This window comes from Tachypleus tridentatus, chromosome 9 (genome assembly GCF_004210375.1).
Source record: "Tachypleus tridentatus isolate NWPU-2018 chromosome 9, ASM421037v1, whole genome shotgun sequence".
Taxonomy (NCBI): Eukaryota; Metazoa; Arthropoda; class Merostomata; order Xiphosura; family Limulidae; genus Tachypleus; species Tachypleus tridentatus.
The window spans coordinates 140,313,518-140,325,907 of record NC_134833.1 but is presented as its reverse complement, the minus strand read 5'-3'; the positions used below and the strand labels follow the sequence as shown (position 1 = coordinate 140,325,907).

Here is a 12,390-nt window from a genome sequence, read left to right as displayed (position 1 = left end):
CACGCATATATCCCATAATTATTTCTAAAGTGATTTACTGACAAGCCTAAGAAAAATTTTAAAACCTTTACAGCTGCTAATTTCAGGAAAGTTGAGGTATCTTAGGTCGGGACCAACAATCAGCAATGCATGAAACTTTGCTTACTTGCAAAAGCACGACTTTTGAGTTTATAATTACCAAAATAAAACTAATAAATGACAGACGTTATTCAAGGAGAAAAGTCAGAGATGAAAAGCTGTTGGCCCCTCTTTGTTTCCGTATATACTTACACCATTTGATTGTTCTTGTATTTGTTGTTAAGAGTAATGCTACCTGCTCACCTTATGGTTCTTATCTCGAATTTTAGTGATACAAGCCCTTAAGCGTAACCGATCGGCCAACAGATGTCCCTGATGAATGATTTGGTTTGGTTTGTTTTGAATTTTCCGCAAAGATACGCGAGGGCTATCTACATTAACCGTCCCTAATTTAGCAGTGTAAGACGAGCTAGAAGACAGCTAGTCATTACCATCCTCAACCAAATTAAACCTATTTCCTTTTAAAATATTAGGTTGAGGAATAATTCGTGAGCGTTTTTAAATAATTTCATTCAAGCATTACATGCAAGACTATACAATACTTCAATGCATGAACACATTACACCCAAAACATTTATTATGATACTTTATTTCATGTAATACCTAGGTATATAGTATGCACTGTTTTAAACGAAATTGCAAGAAATTAAATGCGAAAAGCAGATGGTGTCGAAAATGCTCGATTTTGTCCATTTGACATTCCATTTAATGAGCTGAAAATGAAAGCAAAAATTAAAGACATATGAAAATCAAACACACCATCTATTAGAGCAAAAAATTATCTACCAAATGACATGAAATATTTTGCGAAAGCGTTTCATTTATGAATATATTTGTTTAGCTTGAAAAAACGCTCACGAATTATTCCTCAACCCAATAGTTTAATTGAATTAAGTTCATGAAATGGCAACAGGGTAATAAATTAAAGAAATAGCGCATTGTTTGCATGTTTGTTTGAATTTCACACAAAGCTACACAAGGGCTGTCTGCGCTAGTCGTCCCTAATTTAGCAGTGTAAGACTGGAGGGAAAGCAGATAGTCAACATCAATTCTTAGGCTACTCTTTTACCAACGAATAATAAGTGTGACGGGGATTCGAACCCGCGACATTCAGGTTGCGAATCGAGTGCCCTAACCACCAGCCCGTGCCATGCCCCCTGGTGAATGAAGTGAGGAATTTCCTGTAGCTTCGAATAACGAAAGTTAATTAGTTACGAACATATAATTCAAAGCATTTTTTTGCCTGAGAAAGTTAAGACGATGAAAACTTCAGATAAGTTTTCCACTTTTTTGCTCAAATTAAATTTTGATTTTTACATTGAATTAGGTTCTCTTTGTGTTTTAACTTTTCAACACTAGGATACTGAATTTTATAAATGACGTAAAAAACACTGAAAAGCATGTTAGCTATCAAACTTTTTCTGGATAAAAGGTTTTACCTAGAGTTCACTTGAAGAAATTTATAAAGACAGATGAGGGTATTTAAGAGTGATAACCAATTTGCAAATGTATCGATTGTTAAGGTGGTCTTTCGTGTGCCTTTTTCTTAACTCCAAATTTCGATACAGATGTGAACAAGTGAAAGGAGTTCAAAATTTTTGCTCCTTGATGTTGTTATCAAAGTTCTTTTTGTTCTTCGTAGTTAAGCACGAAGCTATACAAAGGTTATCTGTGCTCTGCCCACAACGAGTATCTAAACCTGGTTTCTATCGGTTGATATTAATACACAACAACAAGATGCGTGATTTATCTTTTCACAAGAATGTACTATCTGGTATATAACGAATTTCGTTTTTTATCGGTTCTTTTCTAACATAGTTTATGCAAAAAAGGAAAACGAAGTTGTGAGACTTACTATTTATGTCAGTCAGAAGACATTTTGACCATTCGACTTGAGATATTTTTTTGTCGTTGTCAAAATCGCAATGTCTGACAAATGTTTTGGCACAGTGATGCGGTTCTATCGTTTTCTTTGCCATCTTACGAAGACCTCGAACTTCTCTCCTTCTCAGCACATTGTCTTTGTCTCTGTCCAGTTGGTCAAACTTCCATCTAATGACCCTTTGGGTCTCTTGGTTTGCTGGCAGCCCTGAAACAATTGATAATTTAAATCTAAAACGTGAAAACAATTTTAATAAAAACTGAACTAGTGTAATGTTGTAAGAGATACTTCATTTTAAGGAGATATTGAGCTGTGTTATTTATATGCTTAAGCCATTTCGTCATACCCTACAGCCTATGTATAATTTTTCCATTGTGAAGTGAAAAGCGCATAACCTAGCCAGGCAATAGAGCTTTGTAATACCGTCCAGTTAGCTTACAGTGCCAGTTCCAAAGGGCAGCAATTGGGCTTGTCTCTATTCGTACAGGTTTCAAATAACCTCATAAGCCTAGCCCTCTCCTTGTAAGACCACACTGATAAGCCTAGTTCCCACGTCTTCTGGAGACATATAATTCTCCTAATGCTTATAAATATGCTAGAAGTAAACAATTCACTTGATGCATTTACACAGACTCCTAGCTGGGAATGGTCTCCAACCACAGGAGAAGAAGAATATCTCCACAAAATGTATATGATACTCAGCACAAGTTAACAAAACACACAAAATTTTTCACTTCTTACAATGGTTTCTCACTGTGCCCACTATCTCGTCGGGGCGAGTACAAGAAACTTTAGTTTATTATAATTAACGTTAATTTAGCAGATTACCAACACAAAATAGTTGTCACTTTTATTAATGACAATAATAACAGGGAAATCTTGCGGCAGTTATATTAAATATTCTGTCCAGTTGTGTAGGGAGTTTCACACAGGGCTTTAAAATTCTTTAATCGACTGTAATGAAAAGAAAATGAAACACCCCTTTCTTACAAAAAAACGAACAGATTACACTAGTGGGACAAGAAAAAGTAGGGAGTGAACCCTAATCCAACATTTTAAGAGGAAAATAGAGCTAAACCTCAGACGGTTAAGTCCTAGCTCAGCCAATAACAAATGCTCTAGGACCAGGCCCGGCATGGCCAGGTGGTTAAAGCGCTTGACTTGTAAGTAATCTGACGGTCGCGAGTTCGAAACCCCGTCGCACCAAACACACCCGCCGTTCTAGCTGTAGTTAAAGTCCTACTATTTGTAGGTAAAAGAGTAGCCCAAGAATTGGCGGTGGATGGTGATAACTAGGTGCCTTCCCTCTAGTCTTACACTGCTAATTTAGAGTTGGTTGGTTGGTTGGTTTGGCGTTTTATGGGGCAAAGCAAATTAGGAACGGTTTGCGCAGATGATACCCCACGTGTAGCTTTGTGCGAAATTTAAAAAAAAACCCAACTAGGACCAAAATATAGTTAAATATATTTGTTTCCGAAAAATAAAGTTATTTCTTGTTTCTCGGTAAATGATTCCACATGTCACATTAAGCGCAGAAAATTAGCTAGAACAAATGGCTGTTTCTTCATTATATGTCGCACATACCCTACGTATTCGTAGTTCAAATTTACGAAATGAATGACATCATGGTACAAATACTATATTTAACGATGAACCATCAGAAGTAAGTAGAATATTCGTCAAACCTTTTACGATGAAACTGTAAAAATTACAATGAAGTAACTCGGGAAGTTAGAGCAGGTTAGACTAAAATACTGAGAAAAAGTTATGGGGGCGCCACTGATTGTATCCATATGGATAGCTCGAGAAACTAATGTTAGTATTTAAAGACTATAAACTGACTTTTTGGAAATAGGATTAGAGAAAAAGCGGCCCTTGTTCTCTCATAACAATAAAAAAATGTTTAAGCCTAATCTTTATTATTATCTGGAGAGTAAGGTCGTTCTTTTTTCTTTTTTTTATTCAGAGCTTTCTAAATCCCACCGTGGTTTCTTTAAAGTAAACACAATCAAGTATCTGATATATTGTTTTAACACTGAGACGTTGGAAACAAACGAGTCCAATAATTTGTTTTTTAACTTGTTTTCCTTCAGTAATTCTTTGTTTTAAAATTGTATTTTAAAGTGTCCAATATCAGTCTAATGTTTGGTAAGCAATACTATGTTGTTAGAAACATTTTTTTAACAAACAGATACTGGAAAAAGCAAGTTAAAAAACAAATTACTAGAGTCATTTGTTTCCAACGTCTCCGACTTAAAACAATATATCAGATACTTGATTTCGTTTACATAAAGCAAACTATTAAGTCTCAAAATAAGAAAATTTTATTTCAGCGTAAACTAAATCAATCAAATCTCTCCGCCCCTCAGTGGCTCAGCGGTATGTCTGAGGACTTACAACGCTAAAAACCGGGTTTCGATACCCGTGGTGGGCAGAGCACAGATAGCCCATTGTGTAGCTTTGTGCTTAATTCAAAACAACAACAATCAAATCTCTCCAGTGTCCACAACAAATTCTGAACCAAATCAAAATAAACAGGTGTTTCTTGTTATTTATTTACTTATCCTTAAAGTTATAGAAAATGTTTATGTATAAAAATAAACTCACCACCAGATTCGGAGTATCTTAACTTTCTATTTATATTTTTGATTTCGGTAGGTTGAAAGAGCTTTCGTTACCAAAAATATATTTCATGTATTAGGTTGAGGAATAATTCGTGAGCGTTTTTAAATAATTTCATTCAAGCATTACATGCAAGACTATACAATACTTCAATGCATGAATGAACACATTACACCCAAAACATTTATTATGAAACTTTATTTCATGTAATACCTAGGTATATAGTATGCATTGTTTGAAACGAAATTGCAAGAAATTAAATGCGAAAAGCAGATGGTGTCGAAAATGCTCGATTTTGTCCACTTGACATTCCATTTAATGAGCTGAAAATGAAAGCAAAAATTAAAGACATATGAAAATCAAACACACCATCTATTAGAGCAAAAAATTATCTACCAAATGACATGAAATATTTTGCGAAAGCGTTTCATTTATGAATATATTTTTTAACTTGAAAAAACGCTCACGAATTATTCCTCAACCCAATATTTCGAACTTGTTAAAAAATATGTATTGCTTTTACTTAAGTTGGCTGAAGAAAAGTGTTAAAGCTGCGAAAGCACTACCAACGTACTAAAATCAAAATAACGAAATTTCAAACGTGGTAATGCTTTGAATATTTATATATTTTTATTAGGCTCAAGAAAATCACATACATATAGGTATATATATTGTATTCGTAATTAATCAAAGACACGTATAACATTGCGTACAAACTCGTAATTCATGTCATGTTTTCATATAAGTGGAATCAAGGAAGAAAGAATGAATCAAGCATGACAAAAGAACAAAAAACCCAAACCAATGAACATGAACTTATTTCTTACTGTAAACAAGTTTCTGTGTTAAGTAACACAGGGTAACTTTTAAGAGATCAGAATCTTTAAATCATTTTTTTTTGTCTCAACTGTATTCGAAACCCAGTGGCATATTTAGATAGGGGCTAGAGAGAGCTCAACCTCAAGGCCCATGGTCTTAATGGGGGCCCATTGATAATTTTATTGTATGTAAAATTACATGGGATGTAGGGCCAACAAAAATTATAAACCCCTGGGCTCACACAACTTTACATTCGCTCCTGAAAAAATCCTTACATATATAAAAATAAAAGTGCCAATAATTTGGTAAACGTCAAAGAATGGCAGAATGTTATTCACTCGCAAACAAAATAATTAAAACGCTAAAAACTAACAAAATTAATTTTAATAAAATGAAAAACTGGAAAGGTGGCGCTAACAAAAATCGCGATCTCCCTTTGTTACTTTGAAAATAATAAACGATTTCTGCATGCAGTGTAACTGAACACGTACTTTACGATTCCCGAGTTTGAATGTGTTAAGAGTGAACTAAAAAAGGTAAAATGCAAAGTTTATTTACGCTTCTGATTACGGTTGTGTGTTTACATACGTATAGAATGGAAATATGACACTGACAGACTTCTTTCCTGATAGAAGAGGGAAATTTCTTGTCCCCACACTGTTCTCAACCTGAAATCATTAGTATCCAAATAAAACTTCCTCTTGATTAAACCTTGTGGTCACTGGTCTGGCCACTTAGCTGGTGTGTTGCATAAGATATCATTTAGTAATAATACCTCACTTCCTCTTGGTCGAACCTCGGGGTTACTGACCTGGCCGTTTAGTTCAGGTGTCACATAAAATGTTGTTCAGTACCACCATCAATATTTTACCTCGGTCCCCTTGTCAATCAGATCAAAACATGACGTGTGAATGTTACAAAACTAGATAAAAAACTAAAACTTCATCCTTCTGATGTATGCGGATCCTTTACCAAGCAAGATTTTTGGTAACAATGTAAGACATTAACCTTATGAATGAGCAAAAATGGTTCTATAAATAACAAAATATGATACACTCCTCTAGCTCGCCATTGAACACCAAGTGACCCATGGCCAAAAACGAAAAAAAAAAATATTTTCTGGTTTCCTTAGGTCTTTAATTTCAGGACAACGCCTGTCACGGAGCTGTTCGTACGTAGTATAATAAACTAGAAACTTTCAGAACCACACTAGCAACATCCATCGAAGTGAAATGAACCACTATCGAACATGTAAACGCGAATTCTGCTGGTTAAACATTAATTCTGTGTATACAGCATTTCATAGTTCAACCCTCCGATAAAAACCAATGGTCTTTTCAAATCAAACGGCAAAGCCATCAAAACTAACTTTTTTAAGCCTTGACATCTTAATTAAATATTCTCATTACAATTTAGCTATTTACAGTGTCTGGATGAGAGCAAACAACCGTATTGAAGCTCAAAACTATATTCCTAACAGTCACCATGGATACGATGGAGGGCGGTTCATTTAAGAACAACATATGTGGACAGTCCACATAAGATATTAAGAAACTAGTGAACAAAACGTACAGAAAACTCTCAATGGAATTCGAGTTTACTTATTATGCATAAACTTACTGCTTACGAATACATCGGTAAGATAGGTAAACTTCCGGTTGGTTGAAGACAACATTACAAAGGACAAAGAGCGGGAAATCAATTTATTAGCCTCGTGAGGTGACATTAACCTCCAAAATATTCAATTTATCTATATTGTACTTGTAACAGATTGGATGTAACGTCCAGTATACACTATTTCAAACATTTTTACCCGCAAAAAAAAATATTCGTGTGATGGTAAGTGTTTTATGTTGCAGTCTTGTTGGAAATCTGTCCTACAATTCAAACTGTGACAAGAACAAAGAAAAACGGAGTAATGACACTGGCTAAGAATTTATGATAAGAACACGGGTATTAATCAAAGTAACTCTGTCAGAGTATAACCAGTACTTACTGATTCATGTCTGTATACGATATCCTGCACGGATAGTATATCGGCATGTATAACAACACAATATCGTATAGAGATATTATACCGCTGTGTATAACAACACGGTGCCCTATATACCGGCATGTACAACAACACGGTATCATGTACATATATCAGCATGCGTAACAACACGGTAAGGTGTAGAGATATTATGCCGGCATGTATAACAACATGATATCGTGTACAAACTTATAACCACATGAATAAGTAAGTACTGGTTATACCCTAGTAAAGTTAATTGAGCTACGTCATCATAAGGAAGAAAACAGTACAAACATTTGATCAAGTTACTAAACGCACGAAGAATGTTTTCTATTAGACGGCACAGAGCTGTTATGTACTTTTCCTATGTTATTTTGTTTCTCGTCTCAAGGTAATGCGATCTGATCAGATTCTATCTACAAGTTACAATCGTGTAGAAACCTAAGCCTACGATTGATTGTCACATTGATCTGATCACGAGACGTTCTTGGGTCACGTAACTCTTGCCTCGTCTGGAGATTTTGTTGGATGGCCCGACCTGGACTTTATCCGTCACGTCCTCAGCTCTCCTTCTGCGTTTAACCAGTCTCGTCTTTTTTTTTTACCCCTACAGGGGGTCGCTTTGGTTTCAGCCGATCGACCTTCGCATTCCAAACCGGACGATTGGTATGTAGGTACAGAGTATCCAGGAAAATGCGTAAATAATACAAAGAAAGATGAACAAAAACTGATCCGTGTAGTGTTTTCTTATGCACCACTGTAGTTCTATTCATCCACAGAGGGTTCTGCTAATTTTGTTGATAAGGCATAATAATTTTAGGTTTCACTTCATTAAGACGAGCGGATAAACATTCACCACTGGTCTGGCGGGAACGTAACAATCACGTGTTTCATGAGCAATGCAAGGCCAGATTTCCTTTAGCAAGAATATAAAAAAAAAAAAAAAAGGGGGGATGTTATAAACAACTCTCGTACGATTAAGATACTCAGCACCTAATAATTTCCTTCTTTTTTCTCTATCTAACGTTAGTGTTCACCTTTTACTGGTTCTAGACTTTGGCGACCCATATAACAATATTCACAAATACAGACAGTCAAAACACCTGAGGCCCGGCATGGCTAGGTGGTTAAGGCATTCGACTCGTAATCCGAGGGTCGCGGGTTCGAATCCCCATCACACCAAACATGCTCGCCCTCCCAGCCGTGGGGACGTTATAATATTACGGTCAATCCCACTATTCGTTAGTGAAAGAGTAGCCCAAGAGTTGGTAGTGGGTGGTGATGATTAGCTGCCTTCCTTCTAGTCTCACACTACTAAATTAGGGAGGGCTAGCGCAGATAGCCCTCGTGTAGCTGTGTGCGAAATTCAAACCATCTGATAAACAGCAAAAATACATGGCGCCTTAGCATTGTTGCAACAGTGCATTAATTTCACACAAAACTAAACACTTTCTAAAAATATAAATTTTCCCTAAGTTTCGTGATCAAGACTGGTGGCATCGCTAATATTTTAAAATATGCACGCAATGGAATATCCGAGATATCAAGAGAGGAAAGCCGCCAAGAGAACCCAGGGGCATACGCTTAGTGACATTCATCTTTATAAAGAAAAAAAACCTGAGTGGCATCATTATACTTTTCTTTTTTTGGTTTACGTATTTTTCTTACTTTTAATTACGCACCGTATTCTGCTAAATAGGTACGTCACTTCAGAGGATAGTAAAGGAACAGAACCCGCAAAGCTAGTAAAAACCATTAAAAAATGTCAATATATCTCATTATCAGTTTTCTTCCCCGTGTCAGGGTCACGAAGGTCAATATAGCTGGTAACAACCATCGAATGTGGTAATGTGTCCCGAATATCGATGTTTGACTTCATTTTGCAAAATATAAATTGGCAAAAACACACACATACATATACATTTAAAATGTAAAATAGCGCAGATAGCCCTCGTGTAGATTATAAAACGTTACTTCACATTTAAATGGGAACTTACCAAAGTCAGGCGGGTTCTGTAATAGTTCGTATTCGGACTTGAAGACTTTCACTAGGTTCTTATTAAACGTTGTTTTGTCAGTGCTGCTGCAACCTATAGAAGGAGAGAAAAAAATTACTATTGTATTAAAAATAATTTCCTGTTTTTTTATTAAAAAACGAAACGTTGAAGAAGGAGAATACAAAAGCTGTTAGTTTGTTTTTGATGTATCTTCATGTTAATCGTGTTTGATAAAAGTAACACACTGCTTCTTTACACACCCACTGAATTAAAATATATCGTCAAAAATGTTTGTTTGTTTGTTTTGAATTTTCGCGCAAAGCTACACGAGAGCTATCTATGCTAGCTGTCTCTAATTTAACATCACCACCAACTGCCAACTATTGGGCTACTATTTTGCCAACAAATAGTGGGATTGACTATCACACAATAATGTCCCCACAACTGAAAGGGCGAGCATGTTTGGTGCGATAAGAATTCGAATCCCTAACCCTCAGACTACAAGTTAAGCGCCCTGACTTCCTGACTACTGTTAAAGAGCTCAAAAACACATTGTAATAATATCATTAACACAGGTTTTAATTTCTTTGGCGCCGTCGTCATTTTTAATATACGCAACAGTAGCGACACCCAACGCTTTTAAACTTCGGTAATAATTCCTTTTAAAGTGTAATTTAATATTCATAATAACTCCTTTTAAAGTGTAATTTAATATTCGTAATAGCTCCTTTTAAAGTGTAATTTAATATTCGTGCGTGTGTATGTGTATTATTGCAGAGTGATTTTAATTAGGGTTTCGACGCCTTAAAAAAAACTAGCTTGATTTGATAGCAATAGCACGAATTTCGACATCTTATATGCCTATCAATAAACAAAATATCCATTTAAAAATGTATTGGTAATGTTTGTAATTATGCGCAAAGCTACACAGTGGGCTATCTACGCTCCGCTTATCACAAGCATAATTCTCCTACTATAATTATGTCATATCAACATAAACAGCGTTTTGAACTACCAGTATTTGATTTATATAGTTTATGTTTAACAACAAAAAGACACTTGGTCAAAAGTTTAATAGGACAAAATATTGAAAACATAAAATAAGCTTTCGAAGGTTTTTGACATTAATGTTAAGTAGGTCGGTGTTTTAAAGATCATATCTTATTTTGCTGGAAGGTATTTGGACGGGAGACAACTCGATGGTTGGTGCGTACATGACTAGCAATTATTCACTAAACGTAACCACGAGACTACTAAGAGTGTGGTCGGAAGTCAGCGGTTATGATATTTCGAGACGTTACGACAGGGAAGTTGACAGAGACTCAAACTCTCGTAAGATAACTCAATAAACCGCAGACTGGGGGACGAACTGCCGAGCCCGACTCTAAACAACAGCGCACAAATCACTCATTTTCAAACTTTGATTCATGTCAGGTCCATGAATCAAAGAGATTTATGAAAACGTCACCACGAGCACGAAGGCCAAGAGTTTTGGGGTCAACACTCTTCAGAGAGAACATAAGCGGCGAAAGCACGTGCAGCAGGTGAAGTCTGGCGCCACAGTGTCCAGTGAGCGATGTTTAGCTCCTACGCAGGAGCGGCGTCAACAGATATTAAAGCCATCAGAGACGAGCTTAGCATTTGATTATTATTCCACTGGGTCTTACATAACAGCAACAGACAACAACAACCTTGTTTCTTTACTGTCAATGTCTACTACCTGGGTGCTACAGCGTAAGTAATCTTTGACACAGAGTGAAGGACAGCATCCCTAAGAAGTATCTTGCTGGTTCCTCTAATTAATGCAAAGATCGATATCTTTATAAGTAAAATACTGTACTGTTGATTTTCGAGAATATTTCTCTTACAAACACATTTAAAACGAAACAAGAAGTAATAACTACACCTTATCACGTTCTTGGTCTATATATTCGTATTTTTATCAATTACAGTCTTTGCAACGTGAAGAATTTGGTTTAATAGAAATGACAAAGAAACCGTGAAAAATTGCTTCGTTTGCTATTATTTTTATAAGCGTTTTGTAGTAACATTTAATCTAATTTTAACCAGTTGAATATCGAAGAAAAACCTAAAATTGTGTAATTTAAGTAATAGAAGATTAAAATGAAGAAATATGAATATTATTACACATAATTTAAAAATAAATTAGTTTTATTTTTTTTAAGTAAGCAGAAAATAAAGTTACAATTAAACATATGTCATAAAGCGTAGAGAACGCCTGAATTATGGACCTGTGTTCGTACATTCGTAGTGAAGTAGTACCATACCATAGCGTTTATTTGTTTTGAATTAAACGCAAAGTTACACAATGGGCTATCTGTGCTCTGCCCACCAGGGGTATTGAAACCCAGTTTCTAGCGGGGTGAGTCCGCAGACACACCGCTATGTCACCGGGGGCATATCATAGCGAGACGATGTGAATGACTGATGCTTTTCTCCGTGGATGGGCCAGGTATAGCCTAGAAATTAGCGTGCCGAAATGTGAATCTAATAGTCTAAGGTTCGAGAAGCGATGCATTAAAACGTGATCAGCACTTTCAGCTTGAGTGCGTCACACAATGATGATTATTCGCTTAAAAATCGAAACGAGGACTTTTTTATCAATGAGTGGGTGTTTTCTCTGGTCAGTAGTGCAAAATCAGGAACGAATATATCTGATCCCTAGGGGTCTCTAACTGGCCATTTAGGTTAAACAGCACAAGGTGCAGATTTACAGTTTATGATGAACATTCTAACAGTTTTCTGCAGTTAATCGGACTCCCCTCCACTAGCCCCAGTTTCTTTTTGTTGTTGGTTTCTCATTCGGTTGTCTAGATATATTTTAATACATGCATTTATAGTTTTATGGTATTTTTGTACAAGTAACTTATTCTATTCTTTATTTTATGAAAGTTAAGTAATTTTTCCGACTTGGTTTTTAAATTCCAAATTTGAAGTCCAGTATCAATTAAATTTCA

The 12,390-nt window shown here is 35.8% G+C and overlaps 2 protein-coding genes across 8 annotated transcripts in view; one reads left to right on the top strand and one right to left on the bottom strand.

Annotated features, from left to right (window-relative positions):
- The window catches only part of LOC143226520 (uncharacterized), a 142,239-nt gene that overhangs the window by 43,047 nt on the left and 86,802 nt on the right, over positions 1 to 12,390 (top strand). The gene's annotated exons all lie outside the window — the stretch shown is intronic.
- LOC143226519 (SPARC-related modular calcium-binding protein 1-like) overlaps positions 1 to 12,390 on the bottom strand; it is a 107,187-nt gene that overhangs the window by 45,954 nt on the left and 48,843 nt on the right. For 5 of the 6 annotated variants that reach the window (XM_076457555.1, XM_076457558.1, XM_076457556.1 and 2 more), the window contains 2 exons: positions 9,413 to 9,505; positions 1,934 to 2,167 (listed from right to left, as the gene is read on the bottom strand). In XM_076457555.1, the coding sequence (XP_076313670.1) occupies positions 1,934 to 2,167; positions 9,413 to 9,505 (327 nt within the window). The remainder of the gene's footprint in view (positions 1 to 1,933; positions 2,168 to 9,412; positions 9,506 to 12,390) is intronic. The other variant, XM_076457560.1, reaches the window with a different exon arrangement.